Source organism: Pararge aegeria, chromosome 13, assembly GCF_905163445.1.
Source record: "Pararge aegeria chromosome 13, ilParAegt1.1, whole genome shotgun sequence".
In the NCBI taxonomy this organism is placed as follows: domain Eukaryota; kingdom Metazoa; phylum Arthropoda; class Insecta; order Lepidoptera; family Nymphalidae; genus Pararge; species Pararge aegeria.
In genome coordinates this window covers 752,765-770,430 of record NC_053192.1, presented here as the reverse complement: position 1 = coordinate 770,430, position 17,666 = coordinate 752,765, and the positions used below count along the sequence as shown (strand labels likewise).

Sequence of the window (17,666 nt, the reverse complement as noted above, 5' to 3'; positions counted from 1 at the left end):
ACCGAACAAGGCTGAACGATAAGAAATGCATACGCGTCTCTCTGTACGCCACGGGCCATTGTGACGTCACATCTTTGGATGAGTTTGGAATGGCATTTGCTATTGTCTCAACGAGGTCTGAACAATGTCTGAGTAACTTAGATAATTAGCATACACTACAAACAAGAAGTGAAGCTGACCTGTTTTTTTACACACCACACTTAAAATTTGGACTGATGGGGCAGCATGGTTTTCTGGTCTAAAGAGCGGTAGGCGGAGGTAATAACAGGCGCATGAGGCTTAATCTGATGGATACATGACGGCACCTTGTAGGAACTGTTCTTTGAATGCTCCGCGAAATGTTATATATTAAATAGACGTTAGTTTTCAAACTAAGATCAAGTCACACACACCATATCTGCTTAGTCAATTATTCCTTTAAAAAAATAGGTGTCGGCTTTCTTTAATCACAAGCCACAACTAGGTACTTAACTATGTCATTAAAATCACCTTAGATACACAGGCAGTTATTTGATTCAGTGACTAACTTTGCGTGATTTCAGCAGTTATTAGGAAATATCTGTCTATTATACTGTGTCTGCGTGGTAACCCAAAATTACGTCTGAAATACCGATGGGAAATCTTCATACATTTCAAATCGACAATACTGGTGTGGATAACTTAGACAATCATCTTACAATTCGATATATTTTCCTAACGGTGTCTGTCGGCTGTTGTGTGTCGGCGGAAGGGCCTGGTAGTGCTCGGGAACACGACTGCGCCTCAAGTAAATCATGGATGTGGACCGTACAACTACAAACTCGTGCAGACAATCTGCCTGTAATTGAAACAGAGTTTCTAGGTAATCTTATCATTTCATTAGGGTCTTTTTTATAGTAATTATTGACCCATCTCAATGATAAGTTTCCACTTAACAAAGCAACACTTTGCAGGGCATGCAAGGAACTACAAAGTGTCGCCCTGTGTTCCGGTCACGGGAACACAGCAATGCTGCTTTTCGTCAGAAACAAGCATGACGGAAGTACTTCTCCGGACGAGCCATGTCACAAAAGCTCTACTTCTTACAAAAATAGAAATCAATGTTTTTACTAGTTCAACTTGTAAAGAGAACAGAAAAATGGAAGTGATTTTCAATACTTAGTATTTATAAATCTCCTGGCTTTGAACATATTGCGAAATGTTATATATTATCATTATCATTTTTTGAGTTATGTATGCATAATCCATAAACTATTCAGGCCAAAAAGTCTTGGTAATATTGGTCGGAGAAGAATCACGTCGAACTGACTGGCTACTCTAGACTTGTAACATTGTGAAAATACCTATCTAGTAGGTGTTAGGGATTCGGGACTGTAAAAATACTCTATAAATAGACCAGACTCTTACAGGTAGGCAGGTAGCAGAATTCCGAAACATATAAAAATTTTCCCACCATGCATGTAGGGTTGCATTGTTATGTATGGTAGAATTATGTTTCTCGTCTTTTTTCTTTATTATATTAATTTCTAACCTTGATTTTGATAATTGGGCTATCAAAGTAGGTGTTCCTTGAGGTGTTTAGTTGTAGCTTTCCTTCAAAGTTAAGTTAGTTTGCTCGGTAAGTTGCTCTAAAGGCATGGGAGCACTGACGTACTATGGAGGCTATCTCAAGAGGTTTTATCAGAATGGCTGTTACTTTTGTTTATTGTAAAAAGAGTTTATGTGATTTTTTTCTAGCGAAATTTTAGAATTATGTTAGAAAATATGTGTTCTCCGACCCAATAGGTATTGGTTCGAGCAACCGCGAGATCCCATCCCCACGTTATGATAGGCAAATATGTGATTATAATCTTTTCAGACCACCATTAGGGAAGCTACCTATAAATTCCTCTTTCCTACGAGAGAGTATGTGCCCAGCTAAGATAAGCATTGTAATTTTCGGCTTTAAAAACATCTGTGGCAGTCATTGCCGTGATTCCCTAATATGGGTTCTTTGTCCGACAACATAAACCTTATACCCAAATCCAATTAAGAAAAGCCTTTAAATGAGTCTTACCGAACTCCAGGACTCGATATATCGATGAGTGTTATGGATACAAGGTGATACAGGGTGCGTGGGCGCCGCAGTGACGTCACCGCCGCGCACCCTATATATGGTAATCTCCTTCGCGAGTAATTATCGTTCGTCAATACAATTATACTGTGTACACGGTGGACGGGTACTGATGTAACCTCATTTGCATGTTTTTTGTAAAATATCTGATTGCTAGTACTTATTTGTGCTGTTTGGGACCTTTGGAGGGTTCCGTCGGTTTCTTAAGATTGTTCACGATATGATACCAAATAGATGTTACACCTTACACAACAGAAACATTGAAATTGGTCAATGTTTATTCAGTAATACCAGCAAATATGTCTATATACCTATCGTAAACTTGCAATTGCGGTGTAGGCTTCCTTATGTAGTCAAATTCTAACAGAAAAAGAAGACCGTAAACAACAGATAATAATGGATCACAATCAACAATTAAGTTCATAACTTTAAAAAAAATGGTCAATAAAATTGTGAAATCATAATTATTGTTTTCCCATCTCATTCTATTTCCTCACGATCCATATGAAAATTATTATGTTCTCACTTGAGATATTGGCGAACATAGTTTGAGGGTGAGAATAGGGACAGGGAAACATTTCAATACTTTTCATATCTATAATTTAATATAACAAACGCGAACGTAGAACGTAGGTATATTTTTTGCGACAGTTGTTTTCTAAATCTAGTGTCACAGTAGTTTTTGATTCTTATACCTAGAAATATTATGCAATGCATGTGCTTCCAATAAATACAAGTCTTCCTCGAAATGTAAATAGGTCGGTCAGACGCGCGCGTGCACCTTTGGGAAACGTCGTGCGCACGATACACAAGTCGCAAATGCAATCAGGATATGTATTCATGGAACGACGTTACGCATAATTATAACGTCGCTCCAGTCGTCTGGTTTGTGGCTTCGGCCGTGCCTAGTTAACTTACCGACAAAGACGTGTCGCCAAACGATTCCGCTCGCGCGCCAAACAAAGCGCTCCGCTACGACGACGCGTAGGAACCGATTGAGAGGAATGGGCTTAATATAACTGCCTTACTTTTTTAACAGGTTAGCCCGTTACCATCTTAGACTTGATCTTTATCAACACTAGGTGAAATTGCAGTTAAGGGCTACCTGGTAGTAAAATAAAAAACGCCACACTTTTATGGTAAATCCTGTGTTTCTGCAGTCTACTGTCTTTCCAAAGAGATTTAGATTTTCCAAGGCTCGGCTAGATGCCAGTGACTGCACTTTCCAGGCGGAACACTTTTAGGCAAAAGATACAATCGCATTTTCAACCCCTAAATGATAGCACACCTCTCCCTATAACCGAAGTTTGCTGGCGTGTAGCTGTACACGGAGGTGTGTTTATTTGGGATCGTAAGTAAGCAGTTAACGCGAGACAGCGTTCAACCCATAAAACTGATTAAAACTTCACTCCCGTATGAACAAGTCAATTAAACCAAAGTCAACAAAACATTGCCGTTAAATCGATGAAAATAAGATGCGTGGGTACATAAAAATTGTACCGATGAACATTCTTCGTTTCAAAAAGTCGTTAAATAAGACTAAAACATCTCAAACTGGTTGCTTTTGTATTAATTGAATTTTTTTTTTTTGCACAGCCTCGCGGTAAAGCCTTGCATTCATTATGCGCCGAAAAAGTCGTAAATTTTTAGGGTCCCCTACCAAAACGTTTTATTACTGTATAACTGTGAGTGACCTAGTTTTAGAATGCTTCTCAGAAAACACATTTATTTGATATTTTACCAGAGGGATGCATATAACAAAATATTGATCTGGTCTGCCATCTTTGAGTTTGATGTTAAGTCAACCAAACTAAACGTGTAAACGAAACTTCAACTCAACTGTACGGGGAAGATTAGTTAAAATAGTTTAAAATGTTGCAAGATTTGTCAAGATTTGTGGAAATGATTTTTGAAGTTATACTTCTTTAGTGGCGTTAGGAAAATATCATGGGAGTAAAATTGTACGATGTAACGAATTGCGCGTGTTAGGAAATAGGGAATTACAGCACTTTATCTATGATAAAGGGCCTAGCGTTTTAACATATGACAATGTTGTAATTGTGTTTATAAGTTGTTTTAATTGATTGAATAAAAGAGCAACGGTAGAGTTTCTTGCCAGTGGTCTTCTCTGCCGAAGACAGCATTCCGAACTGGTAGTAGAGTCATTTGAAGGTAACAAGTAATATGAATTATAGAGAAGCCTAATATACAGTATTAGAGTCAGTCCAGTTGTTTTATTTCACTCCTTGGGAAGTCAGGTTTATAGAGTACAGACCCACAACACTGCTCTAAAGCAGGTTGGTGGGCTTTAATGATGTCTGATATAAGACTTTAATAGGAAGGAAGAAAATAATATTCATGAGAATAAATAATTACTGCTAAGAAACTAGGTATTTAGCTTCAATAATACTGTTAATTAATGAAAGAAGTGCCATCCTGAACATTGTGGGTATTATAGTGAATAAGTGAATACCTTGGTCCTCTCATCCTTTATTTTTTTAACACGCACGCACATATAGTTACACGATTTTAACAGGAAGATTGCTTAGTTGTATTCCCCGACCCAAAATAGGCATATATCTAAATGAATTTAAAATTTAATTTTGATTTAAAATCCGATATCGATCAAGTTGTGTATGAATCCATGTTACCTACGCAGTGACATAGCCGCGGCTCGCGTTATCAGTACACCATCGATATGATTTTGATGCGATGGCACTTCATAACTACCCACTTACGATTCTCAATTTATTTATTGTGCGCTCGAAGATGCAATTTTATATAATTACCCTCTTTTCGTTAATTAGCTTGTAAGTTCCTAACTAGTTTTAAGTGGAAATTCCTTTATGGAACAATAAATTTCTCAAACCAGATATATTTTTATCATTTTATCGCTAAGATAAGCTTATCTTAAATTGTATCACAATTCCAGCACAACACAATTTGCATGGGCAAGCAAGAAATTGCAGGCACATCAAAAGCCAATTCAATTTCAAAGTCTGGAGATCATCAGCTGTCCCTTCGTTTCTTAAACCTTTATATGTGGTTTCAAGTAGTACCTACATTTTATTATAAAATTTTAATGTTAATAGGACCTCTTTATCGATAAACCTTGTGGTCGTGTAATGAATAAAACTTTAAAAATCTAAATGAACCAAACTGCGCGGGCGTAGCCTTGGCTTGATGGATACTCAGCAGAATCGCCCATTGTGTTGGCTCCTCTAATGGCGGAGTTAATCACTAGATATTGCAGTGTATTCAAAGAAAGCATGATCAGAACAATGGTTATTCATTTAATTATAAAGCATTAAACAATTTAGAAACATTACTCGAATATATTGTGCTGAATAGACTAATTGGCCTCCAAATATCCTTCTAATCAAAAAAATTAGGCTCATTTTGACAAATACACGGGCAACACAAAGAGAGACATCCGGTTGATGTGTTTTTAAAATAAGTCCTATTTCAATGGCTCGTCTCGTGAAGAACTTACTATTGAAATGATCCTATGTATTTTGTGGGATTGAATTTAAAACATTTGGGGGCACGGTAGCACCGCCGCTTAGACGAGCCAAGCGACCTCGTTCATCTTAGTCAAAATATGTGGCTTGGCCGTTTTCTTAATGTTATATAGGTAACAGAAAAGTAAAGAACACTGGATACATGTAACACCTCACGCCCATATGATTGTAGCAAATATTTTGCTAAGCCACATATTTCGTCTCAGTTGCACAATTTGTTAAGTTGGGTCTTTTAGGGTAAGGGCTTGGCTCTACATGAGACCTGATAAGTTATTGAAAGTGCCTGACTCGCATGGTTTTGTTTTTATAAAATATTATAAGTATGAAAAAAGAACGGCGTTTTCCGGAAAAAACTAAAAAAAAAATTAAGCCAGATTCTATAAGAAACACTAAGAATAACATGAATTTAATAAGACATTAAAAAAAACCATTGAGCACTGCTTTTATTTAGTAAATGACTTTATTGATATTGAACATATAAATAAAATCTGTCCTGCTGGTGTTTTAGAAATTTATCGAATTATTTAATTTAAAAAAATGGCTGTACCGAAACTGGTTGTACATATATGAGCACAAGTTACATTATATAATTAAAATTATTTTTAATGTTGTATTATATTTTTAATTTAACATTATATATTGTGCTGAATAGATTGAAATTGAAAATATGGTGGGCTACGCGCCACGTAATTTCGGTTCTAGTTGTGATTATTTACCGAATATCGCCTAAGTAGTGTCACTCAGAAAACTTTCCCAACAATGCTTTAAAAACTACGATAGATTTGGGCCAGCAAAGTGGAACACCTTAAATTTACTAGCATGTTTCACCCAGTTCTCATTAACGATCACCGATAATGTTAAGTGCCTTAAAATACAATCTGTACGCGAGATTAAGTAAGCCCTTTGCCTTCAAAGTTAAACGAGATAGTTGGCCCGTGAGTGTGTAACCTCAGTAACCTACATTTTTGGTGAGTAACGCGCCTGCGCATCAAGGGTAGCCGGTTCGACGTCTGCGATGCGGCTGAGGACACGCCGCATTATCCTTTCAGTTGCCGAGTAAAGGTTAAACGTTCGCACTCACACTTGCTAAAGGGGTCAATAGTAAAATTCACTGAAGGTAGCTCGAATATCGCTAGAGTGAACTTTTGAATGAGCGAAGCGACGTCTAGGTGGGTCAAATTCTTCTTTCTCTTGGTTCCTGTGAATGACTGGGTTCTTCTACGGTAGATGGTAAGAGCGAGTAGGGTTAGGCTAGTCTTTAAGGAATCACCATCTAACAATGACATATTAAACTAATTTAAAAAAAGCGGCGTTCAAAGTTAGTTTTAAGCTGGCTTCCAAAAGCAGAGTCAATAAGAAAAGCGGTAGGTTTGATTCCCGGATCTGTCAATAAATTGTTTTTTGTCAAAATATTCTTAGTAGGTACCTAACGCATTAAAGCGATACTCATGTTTGTAATTAGATTTTAAACTTCAATGGGACCCACATATAAATAATTTAACGAACAGACTTTGTTCTGCAGCATAAGCGGTTAAAGAGATTCGTCATATGATAGATATAGACACTGCTAGGCTTGTGTATTCCAGTTATTTTCACAGCAGTATGTCCTACGGCATTTTATTATGGGGTATTGCTGCTAATGATATTGATTTTATTTTTGTTCGATTTTTAAATATACTCGTTGTACAGTTTACAAGACAACATAAAATTGCTAATTCATTCAAGGACACTTGTATATTATTTTAAAACAAATCACCGAACGAAATAATTGAGACAAAATAAGTTCAAAGTTCATATACAACGTAAGTATATAGAAAATTCTTATTATAATGTTAAAGATTACTTAAACGATAAAAAAGCTTCGGTGTGAAATGCCCTAATTAAATAGCTTAATATTAATTTACAGAGATATTATGATAAGGAAAAAATTGCCCGGCTACGTTTGTTGTGGGCTCTTCTTAGCCCAGGGTGCGTTTGGAACCCTCGTAGCTTTAGTTTTAAGTTGGCGAACGAAGTTATCCCCATCCCCTTACAATTATGTATAAATATATGTATGAACGCTTCAAAAGTGCCTGTGAAGGCCCATGTGAAGGCATGAATTTTTAAATTTGAATTTGTATTTAATATTAGTTAGTATTCAATCCTTTAACAACTAATCTTAAATTGTAAGAAGTTGCGCAAGCGCCGGTGTTGCAAAGCGTGTTGGGTTCCCGCTGCAACATGTAACGCTACACTGACCGCACGCAGAAATCGAACCATAGTACCTGTTCATGGACTCGGACTAACGTCTCAGGATTAGGAGCTTGATTTCTGATGGGAGGCTTTGGCCGTGGCTAATTATCAATTATTTTTTTAAACTTAATGGCTACCTCCGTCCCTTGGGCAGGACGGAGGTAATGTGGGACTGTATAACTAAAAACAACAATGACCTGCACCTATCTTCGACTTTACTAGACCCCGGATGTCTGCCAACTACCCCAGCCGAGCTCTTTAGCGCGCTAAGGACAAGGGGATCATGATGAGGTTCGTGTTGTGGCAGGTTTGCTGCTCACTACCCTCCCTTAACGTTGGGGTACGATACCGTGTAAAGGTTATATGGCTTTTAGTATGACTATTATCCGCTAAAAGTTTTGCCTTTTCCACTAAGTGAGACTGTAGTCCGGAGCTAACTTATAGTGGAATAAAAAAACCCGTAATGCTTGCTATACTGTAAGTTTGACCTCTTAAGCCTCATAGACGTTAATAAATCACTTTCTACGTGTGTCAGAAAAGCGGCCGTCTAACCTACGGTGACGGATCACGACCTGCTGACAAATGAGCGAGGGACGGCCGTTGTTACACGGCCGATCTATCGTCAGATCAATCTGTGAGCGTAGTCAGCTTTACAATGAGTATTAAGCTTAATTTTCTTTATCCGCGAAAAGCAGTAGAATCTGTACGGTACTTTATAATATCTTCAATCTTTATGTTCCACAAAAATGAAATCTTCCGCAGTGCATCAAAGTTTTCTTTGCAATTGTTAATTGTAAAGTCAACATCTTCTGAGGAGGCTCAAGTATCGCGCTTAGAGAAGGTACAGTGCGGAAGAGAATTCCGCAAAGTAACGTCGCCTTCTCTCAGAAAGATTGACCGTACATTTAGGTCACACAAATGTCACGGATTAAACGAGATTAAAATGGTGTCTTATCTCGATGGAGAACCAATGAAGAACGAAACGGACAACATTGTGGCCTGTTGGTTAACACAAAGGGATAAAATAAAGGAATACACTACGTATTCAGTATAACAACGGGTTTAGGATACTGTTGGGCTTGCTGAGATTCTGTTCAGCGTCAGGGATGTTCGCTCAGGAGCTAATCGATGATTTTGACCAAACAGTATTTTAAATATGTTAGGAAAGTTCGGCTCGCCTATCTCACAGCACTTCATGTCGGTGTTTCTTTATAAAGTTTCAAATATAATTAATGCAAATCGCACGTATACGTAGTCGCTTAAGTTGAACTGCTAACAAATGGCAATGGGCATAGTAAAGAAATTTATTACTATTATGACGTGGGGATAGAAGCAGGCGTTACATCCATGATCTTAATCCATATAAATATTATAAAGACGAAAGACCTGTTGATTGTTTGTTTGTCGAGAAACTTGAAAACTATTTTTATCCTAAAGTAACATAGGCTTTAAGCAAAGCAATGATAACATTTCAGCTTAAAATAATGGTACTTGTAAACAAAGCCAGGACAAAGACGTTCGCGATCTTTTTCCGGTCCTGCAACGTGCCGCCATTTGTCCATCAATTTGAGGCGTAGGTGTTAAGCCTCATTTGCCTGTAATTACACCCGCAACCACGCCCTACACACCGGAACACAGTATTGCGACAACGCTGCTTAGCGGCAGAATTAAGCATAGCGATAGTACTGCCCCGACGAGCTCCCCTACTACTAAAATGCCGCTGTTAAATACCACTTTGTATCTTAATCTGAAGTAACTTATTATGTTCTAACTAATTTGTAATTTTTTTTTGTTTCAGAACTGAGAGGAAAAATCTGCAAAAAGCTTTTTAAATCATAATTACTCTACTATTCGTTCCGTACTCATTCCGGCACCACGTGGGTAAAATCCTGAACTACCTCACATGTGAAGCAATAAGAGTTTTCATCAGGCTTTCTTAATATATGAGCATGACATTCGCCTGATCGAAATTAATAGGACGTTGGCATTGTGTCATCGGAATATGTGAAAACTACTCCACATCCAAGTTGGGTGGTCCTTAGTTTCACAATTAACTGGGCAAGTAATATTACAATTATTAAACATTTGAAGGTTTATTTAAAGCGCAATATGTATCATAAATAACAGCTAAGTAAACTTGAATTCTAAGGAATTATTTTAATTATTGTAGCTCATCCAAAACAGGTCAGGGCTCGTGACATCACCGCGGTCTGCAGAAAACAAGATTTTCCTCGAAGTCTACAGCCGCCCGATAAGGAGTTGTACCGATACGGCGCCCGTTGCTAATTCTGCTATTGAGCCAAACAAACTACTTCATTAATGCTACGCGCATTGGTCAATTGGGTCACAGATCAGTGAAAAGTTTACCTCTCAACACTTCCAGAAGAATTTCAACGCAATTCTATTTCTAAGGTTTGTAACACAAGTAGGAGTAGAGGTAGACCAAAGAAGAGAAAGATGTTTTTTTTCCACTACGCGTTAGCTCTTCACTGCAATCTCACCTGGCGGTGGGTTATGATGCAGTCTAAGATGGTAGCGGGCTAACCTGTTAGGGTGTATGGCAGTGGTGTATTTATTTATAGGTGTATTTTAATCATTCTCCTAATCGGTTCCTACACGACATGCATAAAAACATACACTTGTTCCTAGAAAGGAACTACTAGTAATTCATTCTTAGCTGCCTTAGTAAAAATTGATTTTTACTAAGGCTAGTTAAAACAAATATTTTGAGCCTAAAATTTTTGCATAACTCATATAGGAGAAGAATTTCTCCATTCAAATTCAAATTTTCTCTATTCATGTAGGCCTCTCACAGGCACTTATGAAGCGTTCATACATATATGTTTACATAATTGTAAGGGGATTGTGAAGTTATCACAATGTTAGTCAACTTAAACCTAAAACTACGAGGGTTCCAAACGTGCCCTGGTCTAAGAAGAGCCTACATTAAACTTAGCCGGATATTTTTTTTTTGTGTTATCACCATCCCACAGTAAATTTATATTAAGCTTTGAAGCTAGAACAATTCACATCCTAGCTTTTTTATCGTCTAAGTAATCCTTAACATTATAATAGGCTTTTTCTGTAAGCTTACGTTTTATATAAACTTTGAACTTAACTGAGAGACGTCTTAAAGATTTCATTAGGTAAGCTATATATATAAAAGAAAGTTGTGTTCGTTATACCATTTATAACTCAAGAACGGCTGGACCAATTTTTATGATATTTAATTTTTGGATTCCTCTTAGACCGGAATAGGATAATAAGTATTAAAATATAACATTCATAAAAAAAATAATATCGGCGGTACGAAGTTCGCCGGGACAGCTAGTTTGTTATAAAATAATATACAATTGCCCTTGAATGATATAGCAATTTTATATAGCCTAGTAAACTGCACAACGAGTTTATTTTTGCTTCTAATATTAATATTGCATAGTCTTGTTTAAACCTACCCTAGACGAAAAACCCTGTGTACGGTCTCGTTTAACCTCTATACGAGACAGACTAAACTTGCATAAAAGACACTTGAGACTTGAGAGCCCTATAAGAGACGTCCTAAACTTGCTTAAAATACACTTGCGAGTTATATACGAGATTGTACTAAACTTGCATAAAATACACTTGCTGTCTATGTACGAGATTTTACTATACATGCATAAAAGACACAAGCGGCCTGTATAAGACACGTACTAAACTTAAGTACTAAAGCCACTTTGCCTAAAACTGTGAGAAGTAGGTACGACAAACTCGAAAAAGTCGACAGAGTCGAAAAAGATGGTAACTGCTGGTTCATCTCTACATAAAATAATATTGTAGACTAGCCGTGCAAGAGCGGTGATAGCGTACCTATTGGGTAAAAGCTCGACTTCCCTTTCGCAAGTCGAGTTCGAATCCCAGCACGCACTCTAATTTTCCTTAAAATATCACTTGATTCAACGGTGAAGGAAAACATCGTGAGGAAACCTGCATGCCTAAGAGTTCTACATAATGTTCTCAAAGGTGTGTGGAGTCCACCAATCCGCACTGGGCTAGCGTAGTGGACTACAACATTAACCCCTTCTCATTGTGGGCCCCTCCCCCCCGTGCTCTTTAGTGGGCCAGTAATTGGTTGATATGATGATGACGATGACCGTCAGACAGCTCTTAAATGAACTGTCCCTACGGGGTGCTCTTAAAACAAAACAAACGCGAACGAAGTCGTGGGCAACAGCGAGTAATAAAATATAACTGTTCAATATATGTTCTTAACTATACAGATCTCGTGTAAACATTTTGTAAGTAGGCAGAAAAAAGGAATTCCTAATTTTCTCACAAATGGCAGGCAGGTTTCACGTAGGAAATGATTTATTTTAGATCATTCATAAAATAACTTCTGTTTTATAAATATATAGATTCACGTAGGCTGTAGATTGTGGTTTTTACCTACTTAGATGACAGATTGTGACACCTCCGTCGTTTAGAAGGCAATGACTTTCTGAGCTTCCTATTTTAGGCAGCCCGTCACTTAATAAGCGTTGTAATGTTATATTTTCCGACATAATATACACCTTACTCATAGACGTAAACTCTCTTCCCGTACGCATTTTATATTATTTTTTATTATTTTCTGCACGGAATTAAGAACACAGAAACCGTGTACACGACTAATATTAAAACATTAAAAACCACTCCACTTTAGTAGTTTCTCGAACAGACAGTTAGTCACTTCATTCCATTTTGCGGTTGACAGTATTTTTACATCTATTGTAAGTGTGTACCATAAAATGGGGAAAAGGGAAAAGTTTGTGAGCTAGCAGCATTACGCGGGTGTGAAGTGATACTTGCGCGGGGCGTGGTCAGTTTTTGGACACAATGCACTGCATTTAATAATGGCTGAATGAGAGCTCCGTGCGTTCTTAATTTTGTGATCCTAAATAAATCCAAATCACGTGACGTGGGAACATAAACATCTTGATAGTAAAATTATTTGTTAAAAGCGATGACGATTTATTTAAATTTTAATGTATATTTTCCATATAAATTTCGATTTGTGAACACCTAGCGAGTTTAGATTATACTTTGCGTAGACTTACATTTTAAATTGCTATGTGAAAAAAACTTGGCACGCCTAGCAATTTTCAAATAGCAAATTATTCGTAACTAGTCAAAGGTTGCTATCCTATATACTGTATATTGTAAGTGTGAGGCAGAGTTCAGTATTAAGCACGTAGCACATGTACAAAAGCACTGCATACTAAAATAGTTATAGAAGGCACTGAAAGAAAGAGCATTTCTTGAGCTCTTTGAGGCATGGGGGTTTCCGAACGCCAGACAGGTGTTGAGAATATCTTAACAAATATACCCAACACTGACAGTTTATTATGCTACCGAACATAAGTAACCACGACGTCTCTATCAATTTGTGTGTAGCACATTGTCCAGCGGTGATGATATTGCATCCAAATCGCAATATCTCCTTTTGATTTTTGCGTATTTATGAGAAATTGATTGCAATACCAAGGATATGACTATATCTACTCAGTTTCGAAATTTTTTCAAGGGGCTTCAATAAAATATCGGTAAGAATCAGTACCCATGTTGCATAGATGCACACATATTTTTTAAATGACGCTAATTGTTTATTGTATGTACTACCTAACATTAAAGGTACAATTTATTCTTCAGACTTCAAAGGTTATTCGGACCCTAAAATAAGATGTCGATTCCGATTACTAAATGTCACCGTGAGATAGCCTAAATGTGGTACATGCTAGCCGTCTAGCCCGATATGGAGCCTGTCTGCGAGCCGTGACATGTTCAAGACTTTTTTGGGGCGAACAGATGGTCCCTCTTGGGGCGACCATGCACCATATAGCTTTTTGCAGATTTATTCCGCTCTAGATCGTCTGAATGCTGGGACATAATGCAATAACTTTTTTGAATGAGCAGACATACGGTATTCAGGGTTTAAGTGAGTATGACCATAGCGGCCACAACTACTTGAATCCAAAATATCCATACCTATTTAGACTTTAAGATGGGAACCATATCACTAGGAGCCATTGCTTTACTTAGCAGTAGTATCAGTATACTCTGGGGATGCAAACCGAACCGATGGACTGACTAGTGTCCTGTGTAAACTAAATACAATATAATAACTATTAAATTATTTTTTTTGTATTTAGATAAAAAATTACGAATTATACTAAATGATGCAACACAATTGAATACGTAATAGGAACAATAAACATTTCATTGATACACTCTTTTAAACATAACTATGTAATATTAAACTGGCCCTTACTGTTAAATTCTAATGGCTGCTTAGAGTAGTCCAAGTAGGTTTGTTTCAAAAAGTAAGACTCTCACAGAACTGGGTATATGCTTTTATAACCTGATACCGAAGGTCATATTAGATCTACCTTTACCTAAGTTTAAACAATATATTAAAACACATTTAATAAGTCGTGGTTACTACACGATTGATGAATTTCTAAACGACAAGGCTGCTTGGAAGCAGGCCACTCCGCTCTTATCTCTGACAAAACGGAAAAATTGTAAATATTGTTAAACTTAAAAATGATGTTGGAAAAGAGCAATCTGCTGAGTTTCTTGCCGGCTCTTCTCAGTGGAATCTGCCTTCCGAACCGGTGGTAGAGTCACTACAAACAGACTTGACGTTTCATAAGTGCTTATTAATTAGGCCTACTTGAAATAAATGAATTTTGAATTTGAATTATGAATTTGAACTTGCTTTATACGTCACCACGAATGGTACCGAAACTATTGTCACTCTCTTATTTAGTTTACTTATTTATACTCTTTATTTGCACACAAAAAATACAAAAGAAGAATTTTAAAAAAACACAGACAGAAGCAGTGTACAAAAGCCGGCCGTATCGCTTAGTAGCGATCGCAGCCAGGCAACCTTATCATAAGAAAAATAAAAGGACAACAGACTGTAGGTTGTGCATAATTAAAAAAAATACATACTAATACTTGAACTAGATTACACAAATAAAATAATACATAATATAATAAATATTAAGAAAAAATTAATAATAATGAACTATAATATGCTTTAACATATTATAAATACATTAATAACAGTAAATAATATTACAACTCGTCCTTAATGTAAACTTTAGTGATTTTTGACAGCTTTCTTAAATTTATCAAGTGATTTAGACTGCCCTATGTCGACAGCTCAATGGCTTGCACTGTAAACGAGTGCTCGTAGAACTCTCTTCTTGAGATCTTGATAAATTTTAGTAATGGCCTTGTTTTCTAATCTGATCGAAATAAAGTGAGAACTAAGTAATTTGAATTAGGGTGTTACCTTTATCGGAGGGAAGATCTGCAATTAGCGACTTCAAATTACTACCTAAGAAAGCGTTCAAGAAGGTAATAAAAAAAAGGAAACATTTGGATACCAGCGTTATTGATTTGCTAAAACTTATCTCGAATATTTTTGCGCTTAAGATGTCGATACAAATCTTTCAACGAACTCTTCGCAAACTTCCAACTGCCTGATTTTGTAGTGGGAGTTCTCCCGTGCATGGGCTAAGACCGGCACTGATCTATCTACTTCTAAGTATTCCACATACGTGTCTGGATTATCAAATGCTTTTTGAGCGGCACTCGGTTCCATTAAAGCATACGGAAATATAGCAATCGCCACCAACATGCCAAACAATCTTGCTTTCTCAACCCAATCCAAAAATGATTCTTCGTCATAACCTAAATCTTGCAACCTTCTTGTCGTCAGCTCATTCAAATTATCCTTGAATTCAGAATAGTATTGCCGGAGTACTTGATTTCCGTATCGTTCCCTGAAATCTCTAGAAGTAGACAAGTATAGTAATGATATGACATCAAACGCAGGTGGAGCGAAGCGAATACACTGAAAATCTAGTAGCACAGCATTTGTAATTTTACCACTTTCATATTTGAAGAGTATATTATTTGCCCACAGATCTTTGTGAACTATAACATTCAGTGTATCTTTATATTCTTTTAGCGTGGCACAGCCTTTAACAAAAAGTTTACATAATTTCTCCTCCAAGTCCGTTGGGTACTCATGTTTTTTTAATGAGAACTCTTTAAGCAAGTTGTTGCTTAGTTTTGCAGCAGCTCGTATCCAAGGCGAATCACAAAAGGACATTGGCGGTTCGCACACAATATCGCCGTAAATATCAAAAAAATCGTACCCACAATCTTCAGCTGTCTTCTTTGACACATAATTCGCGAATGCAGCGTGGAAACGTGCGAGAGACGTGGCAGTGGCCAACACGTGTTCTTTATCAAAATATCTTTGCGTAGGATAGGCCTCGTAGCCCTGCACGCAGAGGTCAGGCATTACTAGAAGCTTATCGCTATGAATGAAGGCCTTTGAGTACCAAGAGTTCTGACCTGCAATTAAAGAAAATGGTTATTTTCTTATCATATATCTTTGAACACAGAATTAAGGAAATACAGAGACCGCGTACGCGACTAATATAGAAGCATCATAAACCACTTAACTTTAGAAGTGTTTCTTGGACAGGCGGTTAGTTTCTTCACTACATTTAGCAGTTGACAGTAATTAGCTTACTTCGTATGTTCTAAACGTTTACCATAAAATGAGGAAAATAGGAAAAATGAGCTAGCATCGTTAAGCGGGTGTGAAGTGAAACGTGCGCGGGGCGTTTTCACGGGCGGACACAATGCATTGCATGAAATAATGGCTGCACGAGGGTTCCGTATAGTCTCAATTCTGTGTCTACGAACTAAATTATTGTAATGAAATTTCAAGGAAGTTAAATCTAATATAACAGAAGACACCAAATTCTTCTTGTGATAATCTACTTTTTAAGAAATTAATATATTTATCAATAGCCGACCACCAACCCGCTTTGTAGCAGCGTGGTCGGTCTATGCTCTGAAACCGTCTCTCATATGAAAAACGAGGCCCGTGTCCTGTAGTGTGATGTAATAGGCTGCACATTTTGATAATGATTTATTAATTAAGAATATCATGGAGAGCTTAGGCGACTAATACTCACGTTACCTACTCAACTGAACTAAAGAAATATCCCAACGCTGGGCAATTATGATGTCTCCGAAAGTAAGAGGAATATAGAGTTTGACTCATCGCACTACTCCAGTATGGTGGGCTTAAATAATTCAAAGAATTACAACAACTTACCGTCCATATCTTCCATCTCTTCAAGCAAATTAAACATTAAAGCCTCCCTCTTGAAAAATTGGTTTTCAATAATAAAATCTGTCTTTGGCTTATTCACCAGCGGCAAAGTCTTGATAAACAAATGCATCTTCCTCACACGATCACATTCCTTTACGGTTACGGTCATCTTGAAGTGGTCCCCGACAAATCCTTTAAGGCCTTCCTCACAAGCTGGTCTTATGTAGTGATCTAAGATTTCGAAATCATGGTTTGTTGTCTGTTCCACTATGTCATTAAGTTCCTTTGCAGTCAAAATGTCCTTTTTTTCCCCCATGAGCTTCCCATTGTCAACACAACTGTCCATTTTGCCTTCCCGGTGAGTATCTGATGTTGTTCCTGGATCTTCTCACACGCTTGTTCAGTAAAGGACGCGGTTGCAGTTACCTTATCGGTGAATTATCCAATAATAGACGATTGTTAACACATTGCGAATAAAATGAACTTTATTTCTTGTGCAGTAAGATGCAAAATGGATACGTTCTCGGTGAAAAAAATTGATGCAATCATATCATTATTATTTTTATTTTTTACCTCGGGACGGATGCAGAACGTAACGGATGTACTATTTCAGACAGAACCCTTTTTGGATCTAAACTATATCTGGTCAAGGGCC

General features: G+C 37.2%; 1 protein-coding gene across 1 annotated transcript; it reads right to left on the bottom strand.

Moving 5' to 3' along the window:
• Positions 1 to 14,919: 14,919 nt before the first annotated feature.
• On the bottom strand, positions 14,920 to 17,415 carry LOC120629036. The gene is made up of 2 exons (XM_039897775.1): positions 17,015 to 17,415; positions 14,920 to 16,239 (listed from the first exon to the last, which is right to left on the bottom strand). The coding sequence occupies exons 1-2, from the start codon at positions 17,355 to 17,357 to the stop codon at positions 15,305 to 15,307; spliced, it is 1,278 nt and encodes a 425-aa protein (XP_039753709.1). The 5' UTR covers positions 17,358 to 17,415; the 3' UTR covers positions 14,920 to 15,304.
• Between the last annotated feature and the right edge of the window lie 251 nt (positions 17,416 to 17,666).

Excerpts from the sequence above, each read along its gene's own strand:
- LOC120629036 (XM_039897775.1), bottom strand. The coding sequence starts at position 17,357 with ATGGACAGTTGTGTTGACAATGGGAAGCTCATGGGGGAAAAAAAGGAC. Across the intron at positions 16,240-17,014 it reads AGAGATGGAAGATATGGACG|GTCAGAACTCTTGGTACTCA; the intron begins GTAAGTTGTTGT and ends CTTTAATTGCAG.